At 38.0% G+C, this 23970-nt stretch overlaps 1 protein-coding gene across 2 annotated transcripts; it reads right to left on the reverse strand.

Moving 5' to 3' along the window:
* GRK7 (G protein-coupled receptor kinase 7) lies at positions 1 to 23188 on the reverse strand. 2 transcript variants are annotated; one of them, XM_035335013.1, is made up of 4 exons: positions 20645 to 23188; positions 19447 to 19884; positions 5559 to 5830; positions 1 to 1386 (listed from the first exon to the last, which is right to left on the reverse strand). In XM_035335013.1, the coding sequence occupies exons 1-4, from the start codon at positions 21245 to 21247 to the stop codon at positions 1044 to 1046; spliced, it is 1656 nt and encodes a 551-aa protein (XP_035190904.1). In that variant the 5' UTR covers positions 21248 to 23188; the 3' UTR covers positions 1 to 1043. The 2 variants fall into 2 exon arrangements, with proteins under 2 accessions (XP_035190904.1, XP_035190905.1); XM_035335014.1 differs by lacking the exon at positions 1 to 1386 and adding an exon at positions 4118 to 5430.
* Between the last annotated feature and the right edge of the window lie 782 nt (positions 23189 to 23970).

Here is a 23970-nt window from a genome sequence, read left to right on the forward strand (position 1 = left end):
TATTTGCAAAAATGCTTTTAATTAATTCATTTTAGGTTGTCATAAAACCGAAAAATCAAACAGATGCATCAAAATTTGCATGAGAATCAGTGAACCGTTGTAGGTGTCAACTTGCGTGAATATATTTTGTATTTGTGACTGAATTAATATTATACTAAAATATATTTATTATAAAAAGCCAGTTACAAATTGCTTTAGTCTATTTACAGTTTAATTTATCACCCAAATACAGAAATACTATCAGGAAACCTGAAAAAGGTTGAAATTGATTGTCAAAAAGAATGCGTATTCACTTATAAATACATTTTCTTTGTATATGGTATTACGACTTAAAACAATAATAATAATAAATAGATGTTTTATTCAATTAAATTGGTGCAATCTTATCTTCACTTTGTTAAAATCAGCTTTAAGAAGAGTTTGATCCTGGAAGTCCCATTTCCTAGTGATCTGTAGAGCCTTCTTTTACATTTTATGACAATCAAACCATTTAAAAACTAACAGAAATTAAGACAACTACAGACAGACTGGCAAGACAATAAGATTCCAAGTTTGACATGGTTTATGAGCTCCATTGTCTAACTGAGAATATTCCTTGAAAATTAAAAAAATCTGTCCTGAAAACTTTACAACAAAGAGAAAACATTAGTAGAAATAACAAGAAAATAGAAAGAAAACCAATAAATGATTGTATCCAAAATGGAACAGTCAGTCATTTTCAAAAGGGGTTGCCTCTTCACTCTATTATTGCTTTCGGTATTTCAGAATTTCTATCATTCTAAGTGTTTTTAGACAAATACGGTTCTTCATTTTGGTAAGTCTCCAATAAAACAAAAATATCCCCTTTGCTAAAACAAAGGATATCCCCTTTGCTAAAGCAAAGGAAAATAATATAGTCTATAAAGCTGGTGGTCTACATAGCTTGTCAATGTCACATTACACTGATTGGTTCTTCTTAAACAGATGCACTGAGCTTCTGACAGTGTGTCAGAATATGGAAAGTTCTGAGGTGGTTTCTACTCTTTTTGTTAATGACCTGTTATTTATAACAACAAACAAACTCCTGACTTAGCTTCACCGCCATTTGCATAACCTCCAGAATCTACTCTGTTGGGATCATTCAGTTCTTCAAACAGTCCAGTTTCAATAATTTCTTCCTGCCAGGGTATAGGGACAGCACCTGTCGCAAACTTTTTGAAGAATTTCTTATCTTTGTCATCAAACTCAATTCCTCGTACTTCAGAGAAGTCAGCAATGTCTGCAACATCTTTGGCATAGACAACAGATGGATCTGGCACAAATGGAGGGTCAATAAGGTTTGCCTCTAGCCTGTGGAAATTTATTGTTTTGAAGAAGCTATGTTTTCTTGGGTCATCATCTTCATTTCTGCAATAAAGCAAAAGATGGTTAATCACTGCAATGTTTTGCTCTCGGGTAGATACAGGTGCCTCTGCGTTGTATATACTAGAGTATTTTAAATTAACGATATATAGTTATATGTATATAAGTATATATGTAGTGCCATGCAATCCCATTCAGATAGCTCAGGCATATTCAGAGAATGTTGCATTGCACAATATAAGCACATCTGAGAAGCAAAAAACTTCCAGATCCCATTATTCATTACTCTGCCTCTCAGGGTAAATTAGTCTGGGCAAGGTGCCATGCAGGAGTCACAGTGCTGCTTCTGGAAGTGCACCAAGATACCCATATCCAAAGATACACTTTAACCAGAACTAAAGGGATAGAAGGATGGGGAGCGAAGTGTTGGATTTACTGTTCAACAATGAAACTCCAGTGGTTGGCTCTATATTAATGAGGTAAGAATATCTAGTAAATGCTAGACTGGCGTACACTGGGTTAATACATCTAGGGATTGACTCTGAGGAACAATGGTCTGAATAGGAAACTGTTGACAAATGGTATTTGTGGTTTTAGCTTAATTCAGAGCAGCTATGCATTTACATCATGTAACTATTCTGCAAAACCCAGTTACGTTGCTCTAATAAACAGTCACAGCTTTAGTGAATCTGTTCATTCAGGTGAACTACTCCTTATAGATGAGCAAAGATGTTCATAAATTATGGCATTAACAAAAGTAGGTGTACCTCTGTCACAAACACGGTCCTTTCTCAATAGGTTTAAAACTCAAGAATAAAATCCAGAAGACTAAAAACATTGTACATAAGTACTTTAAGTGCACTTTAAGAAGAGCAACTACAGACCTCAAGTAGGACTTTTGCTTTAACAGAAACAGTGAATTCTTTCAAAAGGCTTGTAGGATATTCTAAGGATGATCTGAACCCTAAACATATCTCATTAAAGCATGCCAAAGGACTGCAGCTTTAGAACTGCATCCTGCCTGTAATGCAACTCTAGCATCAAGGCATACAAAGTTTGCATTTAGAATGCTACTTAACAGAGGAAAAGGGAGGACCACTGTATTTTTATTTTTATTTTTTTACATCTATGATTTTTTTTTTCATATTTATGAGTGCACTGGTCTTGAAAATGGTAATGTGAACATATTTGTATTTTTTTTTCTACCTCAGCAACCTATAGTTGCTGCTAACATGTTGCTACTTTATTTTCCCATTTTCTTACAAAATCATGTACTTTGTGAAGTGTAAGCCCTGATGTCTTTCTAGACAATGTTCTATGAACAAAATGTTATACAGGCCTTTGTTTTTTTATCTTTACAAATGTATAGCAGCACCAGGAAAACAGAACAGCTTGCCACTACTGCCAGTTCCTCACAAGCTGTCCTGACATGCCCTGCTTATAACCAAGCACAGCTGAGATGAAACTACCAGCAGCCTTTTTCAGCTCCCTTGATAGAAAATCATCATTTTGCCCTTCTGCTGCCTGCTTCCTCTGAGCAAGTCACCATCAGCCACTAACAACTGCACGCCACCATGACTGGGATGCTAAATCATAGACTGAAGAATGACAGATACTGCCATCACGGCACTCTGCACAAGGAAGAAATGACATTTTCAACCCAAAAGAGCTATATGAACATAATTATTCAACTGTAGATTAAGCCAAAAGAGGTTGTGACCTGTATACATAGATCAAAGTTATACAAACAGCCTTGCAAAATCATCTTCTGGCTTAACTAGCCAGTGATAATACCAAGTACTTGTGCAGCCCTCCAGCCTGTTGAGATTTATTTACATTTGCTGTTAGCTTGAGGTACATTCGAGTTGCTGCTCAAATTAATTAGTGCCCTGTGACACCAGTGAGCTAGCAGTGCTGGCATTTCGATGGGGAGATGCACTTGCAAAAATTTCACTTTATTTTCTTTTCCTTTCTGTAACACAAACCAAAAAGCACTAAAAATTGGCGAAGGCTCCAGAATGGACTGCTATGGTGTTTTTCCTCCTGATGTATTTTCTGACACCACCAGAAACATAAAAAGTTTGAAAACATAAAGCTACAGGAACGCCATCTACTGGAACCAACGGAGGCATCTTCCAACTAGCTGGAGTTGAACTTGAGCCCTTACTGTGTGAACTGTGTGTTTAGATGACTTATGTAGAAAAAACAAATGAGCTCATCTCAACTCTGCCAATTTTGTATCCTCCACAAAAACAGAAAATCACTGTACATGGAGGAAGATGTGGGCTTCAGAAATGCAAATCCCAAAAAAGCTGGAGCGGAGAAAAATGGTTACATTATTTCCCGAGTTAATCGATGACATTAAGTCTTCAATAAAAAAGTGGAGTATTTTAAAAGGTCATGTGTACAAATTAAAGCTGTCCTTGAGCAGCTTTAACTTATGCAACAGGCACTTATGTAGATAACCCAAGGTCTTGTTGTCCTTAGTAGAATTACAGTGCTAATCTTTACATAAGGATGAGCTGTCCTGAATAGTATCTCTCCCTGTTTAAGAGGCACATAAAGGCTTTTCTTCTGTCATGCTCAGGCATGCTATACATCCCATCGTTTTCTTTCTGCAAGTACAACACATAACAGTAAGAATATTTTAAAAGGCAGAAAATCAAAAATAACCCGTGCAATGACTTTTCTGTATACATTTCTCCCATTGCTGAGAAATAATGCAACAGCAAGCAGGCCGAATAATTGTACTTCGGCAAAGGGAATGTGGTTACTGTAAGTGATTAATTTGTTGCTGTTTTTGTTTCAGAGTTGTTGAATTAACTTGGCCCAACTTCTCAGAATATCTAAATTTCATTTTCCCCTATTCTGATTTTTTTTTACTTCACCAAACACTTTAAGACTAAACATCTGCAAAGCATGTTGAGTTGTAGAATAGAATGCTCTGTTCTTGTATAAAATTTATTTTAAATGAGCTTTTAGAACATATTAAAATAACACATTTTCTATCAAAAATCCTTTGCATATTATTTCCTGCAGCTTTGCAGAGTTGTTGGGAAAACTCATCAGGCACAAACAGTAGTGTTCTTTATTTAGCACTAGGATAATGAGAACACGTATATTAATGATATATTATTACATTTCATTAAAGTTAATTCTTTCAGGCAAATGTGTGACTAAAATTTTGCAAATCTGTTCAATGTTGTAATGAAATATAAATTCAAAAGATTATCTATGTATTTTTATTAAGTCCCTGTGTCTATACGACCTTTAGGTTGGAGAAGAATCTGAACATATGCTAACATGCATAGATGATTAAAATCTTGGTGTATTCTAAAGACAGTTACTACCATTTTCCTATTCTTTTATTACATTTTGGTTACATTTCTTTTATTTTGTCTCTACTGCAAATGTGGAACCCCAATCTGTCTCATTAGAAATGCACTAAATGATTCATACGTATACACACACACAATCGCAGGGACCAGAGATATTACAAGTTAAATATTAAAATGCTTAGCTTTCCAATTATGTTATTATTGAACAGTTACTTGAAATTGCTAAGTCAGGGACACATTCATCAGTCTTCATCAACTCAAAGCCACCACCGAAATCCCAAAAAACTTTTTGTTTTATACCAACGTGTGTCCAATATTCTTTTCTTCCTGGGATGAGTCAGGAAGAACAGTAACCTCTACAAGATTTTTTAAAAGTAATTGAGTAAAGAAGATGGTCTCTTCATCAGGAAGCCAATGCCACAGCCTTGCAAGTTAGGTATCTGCAGGGCAGAAAATCCATATTGCAGATCTGGATTTTTGCCCACATCATTCCAGTAAGTGATACAGGCTGAGACTCTGCATTCAGTCTGCATTAGCATAGATGTGGGCATCTACTTGAACATCCTTTAGCTTTAGGAAAGAAATTGGATGAGAAATGGGCTCCTCCCATCTCCCAGATCTGCATAGAACCTAACCCCACAAAACACCAAGAAAAGAACTCCTGTGAGTAGTCTGGGGTGGGGATGGTTGCTGCAGTATTGCAACAACACTCCTTATTTTCCATATTCTCTTCAACAACTTCCACCTCTTCCTGGAAATGAAAGAGAAAATTCAATACTCCATAGAAAGTGAAGAGCTAATCTTATTTTGTGTAAAATAGCATTATTACTATTTGCAGCATTCATCTGTCTCTTTTCAAGTCTGAGAAGTAAGGCATACCTGCTTCCTAAACGATCCTCTGTTTTCTTAGCCAAAAACAGTCGGCAAATATCTTTTGCTTCCTCTGTAAAGCTGGCATGTTCAAATTTCACCTCATCTTCCAGAGTTCTTCTTTTAACCTCATCCTTACCGACCTTTTCTTTGAAATCCTTGAATGGTGTTCGCCCAGCAATCATCTCATAAATGCTACATCCCATAGCAAACCAGTCCACAGGATAGCTGTAATTTTCTTCCTTCAGGATTTCTGGAGCCATATAACCATTTGTCCCAGCCTATAGCAAACAGAAAGATTTACTATACAAGGCCAATAATGAAATACATACAATTAAACAGACTAGTCTATAATTCTTCAAAAATATCAGTAATATGATTGACATAATTTGTATCTAGAAACCGAGGTGGAACAATGTTTTAGCACATGGACTATTTCTGTCTTTGAACATCTTAGCATATGGAAAAACTGTGTTAAATATGCTCTTCTAGGTGAAATGCCTATGCAATTTCTGCCTAAGAGTGTTTTCTTTTTATATTAGTCTTTATCTTTCTTTTTTCTTTCATATTAACATTCTTCCTGCTGAAGAGTGTTGCTACCCTTTTTCTTGTAAACACAGCTAGCAATCAGTTTGAAACGATTGAAAAAGGTCAAAAATCAGACAATCATCTGCCCCCTCCCTGTTCAGTGGTTATAACTCTGCTCCAACAAGGGTTTGCTGCCAGTGAGAAAATTCTCGTTGAGCCGGTAGCTGAGCTGCGGTAGGAAGTTCTCACCCGCACTCCCTGCTGGCTTCTGCAAGGAGTTACGACCATCAAGGGCCAAGAAAAACCACTGTATGAAGTAAACTAAAGAAAATCATAATTAGTAAATTACTTACATTTAGGTGAAAGAGCTAGTTCACATGGCTTGACTGGAAAAGGCTTTCTGAATAAAGTAAAGGACCAATCGAGCCTTCTCCAAAAGCAGTGTCCACTCTTGGAGAGGGGAATTTGTCTGCTTCTTCCCAAGCCTGGGCCTGGCACGTTCCCAGCTGGGGGACAGACTCCACAGTATTCAAAACAGTTCCTGCTGCCTCTCTAGTAAGCTGATCTACCTGGGAGGAACGAGAGGAGGTCAACCTCTCTATATGCTTTCTGCTGCACTGTTACATCACTCAGGATGTGAGATTTCGATCAAAGCATTTTCTCGGCTGACCCAGTATTTCCTGACATATCTGATGCAATGCCTTATTCCATGTATTTACCAGATTCAGCTAACAGCAATCACTATGTCAGAAGTTACTTGAACTCCTGTCACATCTGTTTGAAATATTGGGACTAATAAATTAGTAGGATTGTGATTTAAAATGAAAATACAATTCCCCCAAATTTACTCAAGATGGTCATCATTACTGCCACCACAACATGATTAATAAGGGATTCAATGTGAAGCAAATCAGAGTGAGAAAGGGGTAACAAAAACTAGAGTTTATACGGGCAAATTATGTTTGGGAAAAAAATAGTTCACCAGCTGAATTATAGTTTATAAGTCAGGTCTCCCTGTAAAGTTTAGCTCATGCCAGTACGTATCATGGCGTATACTCTACTGGAAACAATACGTGCAGGAGGTAACATCACAACATCAATTACAACACAAGCCTAAACAACAACTAAACAAGCCTAAACAACTTAAACAAAATTAAATCCAGTTAGTTTTTCTGCTTTTAGGGTTCTAAAGTAAAAGTAAAATCCACCATTTGGTTGATAAATAAAAGTAAAATGAGAAAAATATATCGGCCAGGTTGAAAGCAAAAGAAAGGGTTAAAAGTGAACCGACACCTCCGTCAGTAAAGGTACAGTTCAAAGGAACCATCAGGCATTACAGCAGCTGGTATCTTTCCTCAGGCAATTTATACAGTTTGCACTGGGTTCTTTTAAGTTAATATTGAGAGATACCCTGATAGTATTATATTTTTACGTGTGATTACTTTGCCATACAGAAAGGGGACAAGTGCTCAAACACAGCCTGCAGAACCCAGACGTATCCAGCCTCTGAAGAGCATGAAACCTGGAAGGGAGAGGAGGGGCTGAAAGCAGCAGAGAAATTTTGGTACAAAAGGATGGGCACAGAGCTCATTCTGGGTTAGAGAACAGACACTTCTTAGGCTTCTGGAATATTTTTGGCTTCTTTTTCTGGGAAGCAATAAGCATTCTTAGTTTTGCTGAGATGGAGCTGATTTAGGGCACTAATGTCTTGAAGAACTGATGAGTCATGTCATTATCAAAATGTGCCCTGACAACAGCACAGTAAGGTCTTTCTGATAAGACATTACTTTGCTGTAATTTAGCATCACCATACGGGAACTGGATAATTCTAACATGGAAAAGTCAGAGTGTCATTCTGTGATCATTAACGTGTCTCATGGGAGCTCCCTTCCAGGCTATTCCCTCCACTTGTTTCTTCCATAATTGTTTTTTCTTCAGAAGAAACAGTTGCCAAGTAAGATCTGTCTCTTCCATATGCATCTTCCACATACCCTTCAGTAAGTCACACTATGCAGAAAACCATGCTTTGACATGGTATTCATTACTCATGAACAGAGAAAACAAGACTGTAAGTACGGACCAAAAAGACTTCATGACAACATAATAAAAAACAGAGATGGATCAACAAAAGTTTTCCTTCAGACTAAAGTAAAAGATGTTGGATGGGGTTAGAGTGTGAATGAGAATTAAACTTTAAAATTCTCAATTAGTAGCACTGAAATCTTTTGAACTGTTATTGAACTAATACAGCTCAATCTGAGAAAAGTCTAGAAACATATATTGTTCCTCTGATATGTGAAACCATCCCAAATGAGCTTTTTTTCCTCATGAAAATTCATCAAAACTTGAACCTAAATTTAAAACAAGTCTCTCTCAATCCTGAAGATTCTTATTAATCCCAAAATTAATAATGAAGGAACAGGTTGGGAAACAGGAATCTAATCTAATCTCATAACCCCTGAGACTCAAAAAACCCACCTAAACATTGTCATTTGATAACAGAAACAAACACACTTCACAAGTAGTCAACAGTGATGTGTAAGTGGGAAGAAACACATAAACAAGCAGGGGGAAGAAATACAAATCTCAGCATTTTTTTTTTTTTTTTTTAAATCAAAACAGTAATGTGAAAAAGGAAGAAAAGAGCTTAAATTTTAGTCTTTTACACCTATTTCAACATATGGAGCTTGGCAAAATATTTCATTTGGGAAAAAAGGATGATAAACCCCTAAGCATTTAAAGATAGAACAGGGAAATCAGAAAGAAAATTATTCAACCCCTGGAACTGGAAGAACATGTATCTTTCATATGAAGACTTAATTGTATCTTTGGAGAGTTGATGGCATTTGAGGGAAGCTACAAACTCACATTCCTGCACTAATCCTTACTGAAAACAAGATGTTAAAAAATCATACCATCTTTCAAGGAAAAGAAAGCCTGTGGCAACATGAAAGAGCCTCAATGATGCAAGAAAGGTTTATTTAGGCAGGTAAGAGAGAAGCATATTCTCAGCTTATTTTCAGCTCTCACTAGGAGCCAAAGAATGTTATATTACCCCAGCTTTTCCACAGAGGGCAGAAATCATGCACCACTGCAAAGGCACACAACTTTTCCAAGTTTAGTCAGTGCCCCACTGTCCATTTCCTGCTTGCTCTACATCTAATACTATATTTTCTGATGGTAAGCAGAATGCCTTATTTGCACATGCTGTTTGAAATACAAACATACTAATTAAATTTCTGTTAAATAAATTTTAATTGACTTGCTTTTGAAAACGGGTTAAATGATCTACTTCTCTCTTAATTTTCTTATGCAAAATACAAGTTTTCAACAATCATCTCAAATGTAATGACCGAATGTTGTCCTTGGATACATTAGCAAAGAACTTCTGCTAAGTGGAATTGTTGCTTTGAGTGTGGTTTGACAGGGCATAGTAGCAATGAATCATCTGAAAGGATACAAATGTCTCTTTAGCGAAATGTGATTCTGTACAAAATTTCTAAAGGCCACATAATTATAATCTTTTAATAATACAAGATGTGATCCAGAGAAGCACTAAGTGCACTCACTTCCCAGCACAGTCAAGGGCCCTTGGCACACGGCTACTCTCAGCAGATCGCGGTGCACAGAGTAACTCATGTTCATAAAGCCTGTTCACATCACTGTCCTGAGAAGAGAAAGTACTTTGAACAACATCGTTATCCCAATTTCTCAACAAATACAGCGGAGAAAGAAACAGAACTGTCCGGAGTTTTCTTTATCACGGGAACAGACAAATGGGGAGAAATGGGATTTAGATCCCTCTAGCTTTTCCCACAGATCTCTGCAAAACAAACTCAATTGATATCGCAAACCAAACAGTAAAGCAAATCAGAATGTCTATCCTTTGTTTGCCATGGCACAAGAACTGTTGAACAGAGGAAAAAAAACAAGCTGAGTTTAGCTCTATCAGCTGTTTCCTGGGGCTCGGTCCGTCCTTCCTCCGAGGGGTGCCATTGACTGCTTTGTTCTCTCCTCCAGCTGTTCCTCCACTCCTGCAGCAAGGGCCTGAGGAGACCCTGGAGGAATGCAGTAACAGAGCACAAAAACTTCCCTGCACACAACTGAACAGGCCCTAGATGCAGAGGAGAACAATTGATCTTCCTCTGTCACTCACGTTACAACATTCATTTTTCTCCCGAGAGCCACTGTGAGGAGAAAGGGAGCGTAACTTAAATCAGTCACCCAGGCCTACAGTTCCACATGTTCACACAGCAACACGCCAGTTGACCAAACGAGTAGGCAACTGTATTTTAGAAGATAAAGTCAAATCTAATTAGCAAAAACTGTACCCTTGAAATGACTCACAGAGCAAACATCTCAGCATACCATTAATGCTCAGCAAAGGGAAAGACTTCACTTTGGTTAGAAAGGAAAAGACATTTGGATAAACTGATGGGCTACTGGTTCAGAACACAAAGAGGACTGCCCAGAGTACCAGGAGAAGATAACAACACACTGTATAGGAGCTTAGGAGCTCCTGAATCCCACAGGCTTATGCAAAATTCACCACTGAAGGTTTTTGCATTTTCACAGAGGGACATCATTTTAACGGGGAAAGCTGTCCGTCTTAACAAAAAGCCTACAGCTAAAAGCAAAAAGGGACAAAAACAGATTTCTGCTATATTAGAAAAAAAGGAAATTGAATTTACCTCTGGGATCAAAGTCCCATACTGAAGTAGTGAGCATATTCTTCAGTTTAGATCCACGCTCTAAGGAAATGAAAGAGATACATGCCTTGAGGAAGGCTAGGCAAGTCACTGGGCAATGACTGGAACTTTGGACTCAAGAGCATCTCCCCACGACTCCCTGTGTGATCACACATAAATAACTATCCTTGCCTCAGATCCCCCTTGGAGAACCCACTCACAACCCTATCTTGGTGAAGTGTCATCAGAAGAAATATGCATTTATAGATGTTCCAGCAACCAGACGTTATAGGGATTGAGCATATACGACACGCAGAACACTTGCTACTGACTCATAACTACACAATTAGTACACAAGATTTACCAGGCTTCTTTAGTATTCCCATAACATAATTTTACTTTTGATTTTGTGCAATGCTTTGTTTCTTCTTCAGTTTCTCCTGACCATTTTCCATCTGTAATGTGGGAATAATACTGCACTTCAGTGATGCTTATGGATTTATTTTTTAATGATTGTTGAATATTCTATAAGCAATATTAATAAAAGGAGAACATTTTCCATCTACTTAGCTCTGTATATATTTTATGAAGCTCTTTAAAATGCATGCTAATATAGTACAATGTGTAGGTGGCTTTCTCAAAAACAGGACATAAAAGAGAAGCTCCGTGTTCACAGCCAGCATGACTGAAGGCACAGGACTGCGTGGCACAGTCCTGTGAGAAGGGTAATGGTGACACAGCCACTGCAGGTTAAGTCGAGCAAACGATGAGGCCTGGATGGTTCCTGTCATGAAACTCACTGGATTTCAACCACCACTTCAGGATTAAGACTAACGTTGAAGGTACTATTCTTACACAGGTAAGTCCAGGAAGACAACTACTGGCTGCGTCAGACCGAGGCCCACACAGCCAGTTAACTGTATGTGAATTGGCCAAAGCTGGATGTGTGGGGACAAGCGCAAGAGGATGGCGTGCGCACTGATACCTCTAATATTTTCCTAGCCTCCAGTTGTTTGCACGTCAAGGGCTTTCAGACAGATATGGGTTCTCTCAACAAAGTTCTCTTCCATCAATTGTCCCTTCTCCCCTTGAACCTAGATAAATTCTTAGACTCTACAAGATCTTTACCAGAAGAGCCCTGCAGCCTACCTACACTGTGTTAAGAACCACTCCGTGTATTTTGAACCTGCTTGCTACTGCCTTCCACCAGCAGATTTTCAACTTGAGCAAGGAGCAAAACTGAGCCTGTAGTTTCCACTTGCTTGTATCTGTATTCTAGGAGCTGTCTTCTTAAAAACGTCATTATATGTCTGTTACGTGAAACTATTCACCACAGTAACTGGAATTGTACGTGTGGTCCAATACGAGTAGAATACTACATTACTCACCAACCTGCAGCTTGCAGTTTCTGCAAAGCTGTCAAATCAACAGCTCAAAGAATTACATCATCAGCTAAATATTGTATTTCTTATCCAATAAAATACACATTATTGACAATGTTAAATCAATGAGTGACCCATTAGATGATTTACTTAAAGAGAACATTCCAGAAAGAATTTTTTATAACAAAAGACAAAGGAACTAAACAGTAATATTTAGCACTTATGTGGCATTTTCATCTTCTAAGAGCTTAAATAACTTTCTACTCAGCTCTAGGAACTTTATAAGGAATCTTATATCTTGCTTTTTCATGGAACATGCTACAGCACGCATTAACCATCAGATGAAACCGAATGAACAACAAGGCTAAACGTAATGCAAAGAGCCCTGATGCTATGTCTTTAAAGGACACCAGTAACTTTTCCCAGACAGGAAAAAAGTTTCTGGCAGGTTGCAAGCCCTGTGCAGGGTAAGTACTTGGTTGGGACACATTGCATTCTTGTCATTTTACATGACTACAATATCCTTTCAGCCACCTACAAAACCGCAGGAGGCAGAAAGATCTCACAAAGTTATTTTTGCTCCGTTCACACTCAAGTGCTCATGGCAGTCATAGTGGATAAGATTTCATTCCGCAAAGTATACGTTTCAGATAGAAAAAATGCAAAATACCTGTCATTATGACGCACTTCATCACAACTGTGATTATCAACATTTTGAAGAACAAAGTCCCACTAGTAACTATTTCTGAGCAAATGAAGAGCTGTCATTTTTCAAAGTGCAAAGGAAGAATACATTTTTACTGAACCTTATCAAATAAAAAGGCAATGTGATAATGACCAGAGGTTAACTGCGGAATAGCTTGCTTAGTTATTTTTAATTTCACAGGTCTGAACCCTTCTCCCCATTTCTCAACTGTCTTGAAATTAAGCTGCAAGTTACAGGAACATCTAAATAGATTTCCTTCTGTTTTCCTAAGAAATAGAATCTTATAATAAACAAACATACAGGAGGGCAAAAGGACATTTTGAGTAAGATTTTAACCAAAACATGTTTTTCCTATAAAAATATTATGATGTCCTTCAAATATATAAAACACAGCACAGGAAAACTGTGAGGACGCCTGAAACCTCTGAAGAGATGAATGCACTTTCATGAATACTACAATAATATTTTTATCTTGTTTTATTTTTCACAGTTATTTTTTCAATATTCAAGCTTTCTGGCTCGACAAAGTACTTCATAACTTAAATGCACCCGTTGCTTTGCACAAAACCCATACCCATTAAGGACAGAAAGCCCTTCCCAAAATAAATAGCACATATACACTGACTTCTGGAAAATAAAATGGCATCAAGTCCCCAGCAACTGAATATACTGAAGATATGAGGTTACTACACAGAAGGTCATTGTCACTTTTCTCACAGGTATTCTCAGGAAATAAAATACCATTACTCCTTTGGATAAGGGCAAGAACATTTGACTCACGCAAGTGAATTTCAAGTTACACAATGAGAAAAAGTAGTAGAGACTTCAAGAAAAAGCATGCCAGGTCAAACTGTTCAAGAAGAGAAACTTGGAGTAAGGGATGGAGATTTCTCATTGTTGTCCTATGCAAAAAGAACTAGTTCCAGAACGAAACACAAGCAATTAGCAAGCTCTTAAATAAACACTCCTGCTCATATTGGAAAAAAGCACACCTTCATATCCACCCTACGTACATTACAGTTTCTCAGACCAGAGAAATCTTAGAGGTTTGAAGATGTGCATTAGCACTGATGACCTGCATATGGTAGTCAAGTTAGTACATAACTAAACAAAACATTTCACCTATGCAAAAGCCAACTTTGAAGACTCTCCAGTTTCTCCTTGTTGCCTGTTTCAACACGAGAGAATATCAACATACAAAAAAGGGAGTAATTTTAAGACACAATCCAGCTTTATACATGTTATGATCAACACATCAGAAGAGATGCTACAGGCATATTTATACAAAGAGTCATGATGATATTTCCTGAAGTCCTGAATAACTTTATTATCACTGCCAAAGTGTTTGTTTATGTTTCCAGAGATGTCAGTAAGAACTTTGCCTGAGTAAGTGTGCATATACACACTTGTAGGTAGATTGCAGAAGTACATGTACGTATCATGAGAAAGTCTCATATAATCCATGTTTGTTTAATGAAGAAAAAACATTTTAAGCAACTTTCAATTGCCCTCTACTTTGTTTCCAAGATCATTACTGTCCCAACGTATTTTTTTTTTTTTTTCAATTTCTCCATTCTAAAACCAGCTAGCACTTCACAAATACAAATCAGCACACCTTAGTTAAATCAGGTTTTTAAACACTGATTAATACAGTATCAGAGACTCACACTTGCCTATACGTGTTCAAGACAATATCATTGCCATTCACATGGAGAGCCAGAAGATGTTTCTACTAACTGTTTTAGCTGTTGAGAATAGAGGAAAAAAACTAAGGCTAGGTATCCAATAAACTCTTTCAAAACTTTCATTTTGGTAAGTAGGGCATTTTTATTTATTGCCCTTACAGACAGTTGATACAGAGCATACAAATATTCCCCAAACAGAGTATATATTGTGACAACACTTACAGGATACTAGAAATCCTTGTTCAATTATGTAAGTTTAAAATTATAACCTGCAAAATACTTTTTCTGCAGCATAAACTGACATTACTTTGTAAGAAGTCCATATTGAAGTCACCCATCTAGAATTCAAGAAACCATTTAATGCATAAAGAATACAATGTTTGGCTGGTAAACAACACATATATATATTAAAGTTTCACTGAAGTTTTCACTGAAAACTTGACAATGTCTAAAACAGGAACTCACTAACTAGCCTACCACTTGCGCCACGTGATAACCTAATCACCTAACAAGATTTACAAAGGGGTTTATGCATCCTCCAGCTGATAGATGGATGGTGTGTATTTATTTATACAGGAAATGCTAAGAATCTTTGGATGCTTTGAAAGTGGAACAAATTTACCTTCACTGGCTTGTACGCTCATGAGAGGTGTACAAAATTTTCAGAATGCATGGACATGCCGTGTTTTTTGAAATCTCTAATAGAGTATAGAAAATGTTCAAATAAATGCACATATTATATACGATTTAACTCTGCATAAGCAACAATGAAAGTCACTACATTATCTTTCTACTTCTTAAACTACAGCAAATAATAAAGACAGAAAAAGAAAAAGACAACAGAAAACTGTTGCTTTGTTTCACTAATTACAATGAAGAGGCATTTTCATACCAGCTTAGTTACAGTCAAACACATGAACACTTTCTAAGCAGGTACCAAAGATCAGATGTCTACTCCATATTTAGACAGATACATAAATTATCCGATTTAAAACTATGTAATCATCAAGGCATTTCCGGGGGTTCTGCAAAGCCTCCCTGAAAATTTAGTAAATTACAAGTAAGTAAATATGATTTAATCTATCTGACTTGCATACAGTACTGAACTTTTTGCTTCCCTTTAAAAAAAAAAATGTAAAGGAGAATAATTCATGAAGAATTACAGTGTGCTGCTGTTATAAATCAGCTTGGATTGGTTGAGTCCCTATTTCAGAGAACCATCTGTATATTCATTTTATGAGACGTCTATAACAAACTAAATAGAAGGAAGTTTATGAGACACCTAGAAAGAAGAACAGGATTATTTCAAATGTATGTACTTAAGATTTCTAAAAATATTCTCTGGGTACTTAACTACAGTGGACTCAATTGAAGCCAGGTGCTCAGATCTTTGTAAAACCCCAGGTGACTTCTTCAAGTAGATAAAAATATACTGACAAAAATCTCAGATTTTTGCTGATTCAGGTTAGAAAAGTCTTAAAAAGACTTTTATTTTCCCCAACTTAACTTTGTAAAAGAGAAGACTATTCAGAAATGAAGATATAAGAAAACGTAGTTACTAGAAGACTTACTTTTTCTCATTTATATCTTTGAATAAATTATAAAGAAAACCCACATGAGGTTTTTACCCGAATAAATGCACCTAGTTAATGTTGCATTATAACGCATTTTATGATGATAGAACTTCTACAGGCAGTATACAAAGAGCATAGGTCACTAACTATTTTTCAGAGTAATCAAGGAAGAAGAAAATTAGATCATGTGATCATTTACTTGGCTTCTGCTGATATATTAAAGGTATGCAAGTCTTCTGTTTTACTTTGCTTATTTACAAGAAAGATTCAGTTAAGGACTGAAGAACTAGAAATATTATGAAAAGATTAGCACTCAGGAAGAAAAACTGAGTCACTGGGGGAGAAAGGTTTGTAGACAGCTGTTGAAAAACATTAGTTAATTTAGTTTTAGCATCTATTTAGCTCTCACCTGCAAAAAAACAGTAATTTATCCATTTTTTTAAAGGCACCATTCTGCTTCTTCATTTAAGTGTCAGAGACTAGAGCAGGATATCCATACTCAGAATGAATACAATCTCTTAAAAGTAGTTTTATTGAGTATAAGGGTGTCTTGCATTGTAAAAATCTGTTCAGTGGGAGTAAGCTATTAAAATATGATCCAGAAAGCACATTACTTTTTTTTCCCCTGGAACAGTACTTCAGCAAAACAAGTTGATGGTGCTGCAATTTCTAAGATTAAAAGTAAGAAATAAAAAGATCAGACAAGCTCACTAGATTTCATTAGACAGAAGAAAAACACCAACTTATTTTTAATATATCACCTTACAGAAAGACTGCAATAGATGCCTTTTTTTTTTTTTTTTTTTTTTTTAATTCTACCTTCTACTTAACAAGTAATCATAAAACTTCATTAAGATGTATAAGGCTGACTAAGTTAAATTTATCTGAACAGACAAAAACGTATGACCACCAGCCATACTAGACTGCTAAGCCATGGTTTTGTCTTGTACAGGTGATATTAGTTAACTACTTTGAGGCAGCAGAATGATTTATGAATATGGTTAAAGCAGAGTTAGATTTCATTTTCCTAGTGCAATAGAACGGTATTTTAAGCAATGGTATTGAAAAAAAATCTCGTAAAAGAGGGTTACGAGGCTTTAAATTCAGAACTGCTTTTAAGTGCCGGAGGTATGAATGAAGTTCAGGGTATTATAACTGTCCATCAAAACAGAAGATACTTTGCAAATGAATAAATAAATTTAAATTAAAAGGGTTTATATTGTAGATCAGTAGCATTTTCTTTATAATTATTGCCTGAAATTTGTTAGCCTTAAATCGTCATTTCAGACAATCACCAAAAGTCTGGAATCAGCTTTGATGTTAGGCTTCAGTCACATATACAGTAAAATACAGATTTGGTCTGGGGAAACAGATCTTCGCCTTTAGCTTCTAAAATTGCCCTTATAAAACCGAATCCACAAAATGGTACAACTGATTTTATTTCATAAATCTGTCTTAGATCCATAAATCTTTTTGTGTTAAAATATAGGCCTATACAAGTATCTTCTCTTAAGCTTTTTAACTGAATATTTTATAGCCATATGCAAAAAACTTGCTATGATATAAAATTTCTGGCAATTTACTTGCTATGATATAAAATTTCTGGCAATTTTAAGTCAGAATGTAACTATGACTAGTATACAAAAGTTAATTTAACAGCACCATTTTAATTATATGAATCAAATGTTGTAAAGTTCTTTTTATTGCTTCTTACATACATTACTATAAATATTAGTAATATCTAGCTCATATTTTTAGTATCAGTTTTCATAATTATTCAACTCCCTCATAATTATAACACAAAATGAAAAATAACATCATCATAGTCTTTCTCCTATTTCAAGTTCCCATATGAAGAAAATAAAACTGCATTTAACAGAAATTCCTTATAAGATACTACCGTCACTGCAGTTTATACTCCAATAAAAGAACACATATAAGGGTAAATACTGCTATTAAAACAGAGACCAGAAGTGGAAGCAAAATCATTATAGCAACTTAATGGCATTATCATTGAAAGCAAGGAGGAATTACTACCTTGCCCACTATTGCTTTTGAGATTCTACAGTAATAAATAGAAGACGTTATACATTACTCAATACCCTCTTTCATTTTTTTCTTTTACCAAATGCCACATATTTGCTAGTGACAAAAACTGCCCTTGCACATTATTATTTTTCCGATCATAATAAATGCATGCATCTGTCACTTGCAAAACATAGTAAGGTTTATAGATTCTATATACTTTGGGCTCACTGATCAAAATGCTAACTTCACAAACAAAACAACATTCCCATTTCTATTTAAAAATCTGCCTTAGCTATCAGATAAGCTGTATTTTCAGCTCTGAAACAATGCAGTCTCATTTTTAAATCTATGATATAAAACACCAGTTTCTGTATTTTCTATTACTAAGAACTAAAAACAATCATTTTTTTTAATTGTCAGTAGAAAATACACTCTTCAGAGTGCAAATTACTGTATTAAATGACAACATCAAAAGATGCGTGTACCTCAAGCATGATAAAAATTTTACTAGCATCTCTCATCTAATGATATTTTACAGAACTTTAAAGACTCAGGAAGTATGATGTTAGACCAGACTATAGCATGGTTTCCATTTCTTCACATTCCAGTCTATTTCAAACACTTTGGGATAAAAATGTTTTTTTCATATTTAAGGGACATGAATACGATTTTCTTGTGTAAATCTCATGACATTATTACAGAACTGGATTGAGATGGCCACAGGCACAGATGAGGTGCGGCACAGAAATTCACACAGCAAAAACAGTTACCTTTCTCTTTCTTCCTACACATACACACACGCATGCACATTTTCAAACTCTCATCAAGTCTGCTTATTTTTTCAGGAATGAATTTGTAGGAGGAGGAAGGTTCATGATTATTTGTTGCGCAGCACGATTGAACACCCACAATACAATCACTGCCGTCACCTAAGAGAAATCTGGAAGAACTCATGTTCTTCTAAGAACAAAAACTGAAAACAGGAGGAGTCATATCTTTAACTGCTGCTCATTATGCAAACAATTCATTGGTTAAATCCCAGGCTACACACTATTACTCAATCTTATGAGGAAACAATAGACAAACTTGATTCTTCTGTTTTTGTGTAAGAGAAGTTGCTTTACTAATATAGAGACCAGAGACTTAATTAACCAAATCGTCTTACCACCTGTCTCTGAGAATGAAATGACCACGTAAGGTCTTTAGCAAAGAACAAATCCTGAGGAATTAAGTCTTGGACTCATAATACATTAGAAATAGAACAGCTTCCTTTCCCACTTCCCATGTGCAATAAATTTCTACTCACCCTTTGAGTGATGGTTTTTCCCTCTTTTACTTGCACTGCCAATCCAAGATCAGAGAGTCTGCAGTTACCGTTATCATCCAGGAGGACATTTTCTGGCTTCATGTCCCGGTATATGATCTTGATGGAGTGGAGATGCAGAATCCCACAGGTGATCTGAGCTGAGTAATAGATTACCCTGTTCATTTCTAAACCCCTTTCTCCCACGTTGTAGATGTGGTATTTCAGATCCCCTCCATTCATGAGGCTCATGACAAGACACAGATGGCTTTTGCTCTCAAAGGCATAAGCTAATGTGACTATGAAAGGGCTGTTGACCTTCTCCAGGATTTCTTTCTCCAGTAGTGCCATCTTCTCTCCACCTTTCTTTTTCAACCTTTTCTTATCCAGTTTCTTGCAGGCATACATCTTGCCAGTATTTTTCACCTGGATGGCACAAACCTAGAAAAGCAAGATGCAAAAGGAAAGGTAAGGAAGCAATTTTACACATACAGATGGAATATCAAGAGCAGTAATAGGCAGGAACAGGGGAAACAAAGATGCCTATTAGTAGCTGCTAGCGGTAACTTGCATGGCAGAGTATATTTGGAGAAAATAAGGAACAAGCACAGAATCAGTTCTATTCAGAACTACTGTGTGGTGGGCCTTGTGCAAAGATCCTGAGGACACCAACAGTAGACCTGTATTATTAAATAACATGAAGAAGAACCCATTGAGAGTCATGAGAGTAAGTGGCATATACAGCTTGTATCTGCAAGGCTAAACTCTCTTCCTTCTGAAAAAAAAACGTAACCTCATTCATACTTTTTTGGGAACAGATCTTGATCTGTGCTATTCCTTAAACTGTGCCTAAGAATTATTTGGGAGTATGTGAGCTAGCACAGGCCAAAATGGTGCCAAGGAACATACTAACAATTAACTACATAGTGCAAGCTTTTGTATAGAAGAAGCCCACTTCTTTACTAGTATAGACACACACACAAAAAAATAGGGTAATTCTTCACTATGAGGCATCTTGAGTCAATCTAACAGTATAGGTAACAACCTGGGTTTAATATCTGGGAAATGGACAATCTGAATGACCAAGTTTTGCAAAATGTTGGACAATTTCTTAATTTATCACCAAGTTTCTCTGTGCAAACCCACCTGCTGGTCTTGAAAGGGGAGGGATGACCCACACTTGTAAAGGTACAGCTCTTACCTCTCCGAAGCCACCTTTGCCCAGCACTCGGAACTCATAGAAGTATTTATCAGTTACTGGCTGCTTCTCAAAAACTTTCCATTGGAGGAATTTGTCATAGAAGGGGCTGCTCTGGAAGTCCTGAAAGGGCTTGCCTTGAAGGAAGAGTTTGGTTTCCTCCTTGGCCAGCTGGACAACATTCTCATAGTCTTTCTCAGTGGCTGCCTGGCATTTGCTGACCAAGTCAGAGCTCATGAAAGCCAGATAGTTTTTGGCGCCTGTCTTAAGAAAGTTAGTGATCATGTTCTCCATGGTACTGCTCTTGACATTGTCTTCTGCCAACTCCCAGTTTGACACCTCATCTAGGAAGTCCCTTGCTACCAAATGTTCCGGCACCGTCTCTAAGAAGTCTCTGAAGAATCTCTTGCCGATGGGCTGCTGCTCACAGATGCTCTCATAATCAGCAGCAATGGACTGCCTAACCTCTCCGCACTGATCAACCTTGGGCAGCGAGAGGCTCTTACGTCTCTTTTGCATCTCCTTGGTGTCTCCATCTCCACTCTTCCTGGCCTGCAGATAGGCTGTGTTGGCAATCAGGTTGTCAAGTCCCCCCATGTCACACATCTTGGCAAGCTCTTGGGGTGGCAGAGCCTGGTTAGAGAAAACAAGGAACTGGCCCAAGTGCTGTGCTGATGCTGCCCTGCACCTCTCCCTGCCAGTGGTGTGTGGGGGCTTCTGAAACACACCAGAGAGACTAACTGCTTTTGCATTAAATACCTCTCAAGGATTTTCACTAAGTACCTTTGGGTACATGCACCATTTGTGGAAAGTGACTGGTAAGAGGTTTCTCTGTAAGGAGCTTTGAGTTTGCTATCTATAGCTGAGGGATGACACCCTAGGCAAACCTTCTCACTGGCAGCACCAAGCAAATGCAGTTCAGTTGATGTTTCATGAATGAGCCCTGACACCCTTTAAATGTACCGTTATCCCCTCTGTACACACTGTCACTGGCTGCTGAGAACATGCAAGATTTGTCTCTACCACAAGCACTTGCCAGTCCCAGTGGCACACTGCTCACAGGTAAGAGAACAGCTTTTTAACTCCCTTGCTCTTGACATGGTGAACACCAGCAGTCATTGAGCTTTTAATTTTCACACTACTCAGTGCTTTGAGCATCCACACTTCCAAAACTCAAGTTATACTCAACAGCAGTGACTCTGAGCTCCACAGATAGTTCATGCAAACCTTGACGCCTCACACAGCTCCATCTGAAGGAACAGAAAGCAGATTACATGCAGAGGCTAAGAACTGCTGCTGCTCTAAAAATAATGATCCCTACGTATGAAACAGCACAGAGCTCTGACCTCAGCTCCAGCCCCCAGGAAGAGGAAAAACACATTTCAAATGACTGACCAAATCTTGCCAAGACACTTCCACACCATACCATGGCCTCTCTTCATTTTCCCTTCTGAGCTGGTATTATGGCCATGAGTGGCAGGATGACAAGGTGGCAATGGTGTATGGCTGAGGTAGCATCAACAACAGGACAAAGCCGATTATAATCAAGTGAAGCCAAAATCCACCTGACTTCACTCAGTGGGCTGCCTACCGGGAAGTATGAGCCCCATTTCTTCCAAAATAGTAAGTATCCTATGCAGTGCTCACTAGGCTTAGCACTCTTCTGCTGTGGAGTCATGTGGTTTGGCCTCTAAAAACTGTCTTCCTATTTAAGGAAGATATTATGGGAAAGGTAAACAGCTCCATGATTTCTCCAGTAGCAATCGGGTCAAGCTATGCAAAGACACTTTCCTTTTTTTTTTTTTTTTTTTTTTTCCCCACTCTCTTAACCAAAACAAGTAGAAGTGCTGAATCACAAACGCTAAACATTAGGAGTAACAATAGGCACTTCTCAGACTCCTTGATGTTAGCGATAAGCCCTTCTTGATTGCTTTTTGTCACTCTACTAGTACAAAATATTTTGCTTTTATATGCTTAATCCCATCTGCATTGAATACATTTCACATATGCCTTATGGTTATATTCTACCAAATGTGTGAGAGCTTTTCTAGCGATGACTGACAGGCCCATCCATTGCAAACCCTGTGTGAGAAGGCGGTGTGCTCTAAAGCAGAACGTCTGAAAGCCTTGCTTGCTACAGCAGTCTCTAATTCGGCCAGGTGCATGCAAGCACGGGGCACGAGAAGGTTACATAAACGGCTGAATGATGCAGCCAGCAGAGGAAGGAAGACTGCAGAAATGTCAACGGAAGAAGTACCTGTAGTTCTGAAAATGGTGTCCCCAGCAACATATTCCCATAACAGCCTCAGAACAAAAAAGGAGAGGAGGCCCTAATTTCAGGCCCTAACATTCAGCAGCATCTTTTTCACATGCAGCAAAATGCCACCGTAGCTCAAATTCCGAGTAGCAGTACGAAGGGCTGGTGACTGGGGCCCTAAGGGGGAACTCAAGCCTGTACCAGCTAGAGATAAAGTCTTATCTAAGCAAGTCATGAAATTACTCAATGTTTACGGTACCTGTATAAGCATGCCACATTCACAGCTTCAAAAATCACAGAATCACAGAGCTGTAGGAGTTGGAAGGGACCTCGAAAGAACATCAGGTCCAACCCCCCTGCCAAAGCAGGATCCTCAGAGCAGGCTGCCCAGGTAGGCATCCAGATGGGCCTTGAATATCTCCAGAGGAGACTCCACAACCTCCCTGGGCAGCCTGTTCCAGTGCTCCATCACCCTCACCACCAACAAGGTCTTTCGCATGTTGGTGCGGAACTTCCTGGGCTCTATCTTGTGGCCATTTCCCCTTGTCCTGTCCCCACAAACCACTGAGAAGGGGTTGGTCAAATCCCTCTGTCTCCCACACCTCAGGTATTTATACACATTGATAAGATCCCCTCTCAGTCTTCTCTTCTCCAGGCTGAACAGACCCAGGTCTCTCAGCCTTTCCTCATAGGGAAGATGCTCCAGGCCCCGTATCATCTTTGTGGCCCTCCGCTGGACTCTTTCCAGGAGATCCCTGTCTTTTTTGTACTGGGGAGTCCAGAGCTGGACACAATACTCCAGGTGAGGCCTGACCAGGGCAGAGGGGGAGGATCACCTCCCTTGACCTGCTGGCCACGCTCCTTTTAATGCATGCCAGGATCCCAATAGCCCTCTTGGCCAACAGGGCACACTGCTGGCTCATGGTCAACCTGTTGTCCACCAGGACCCCCAGGTCCTTCTCAGAGCTCCTCTCCAGCAGGTCGTCCCCCAGCCTGTACTGATACGTCTGGTTGTTCCTTCCCAGGTGCAGGACTCTACACGTGGCCTTGCTAAACCGCATTTGGTTTCTTC

Source organism: Oxyura jamaicensis, chromosome 9 (assembly GCF_011077185.1).
Source record: "Oxyura jamaicensis isolate SHBP4307 breed ruddy duck chromosome 9, BPBGC_Ojam_1.0, whole genome shotgun sequence".
Lineage (NCBI taxonomy): Eukaryota > Metazoa > Chordata > Aves > Anseriformes > Anatidae > Oxyura > Oxyura jamaicensis.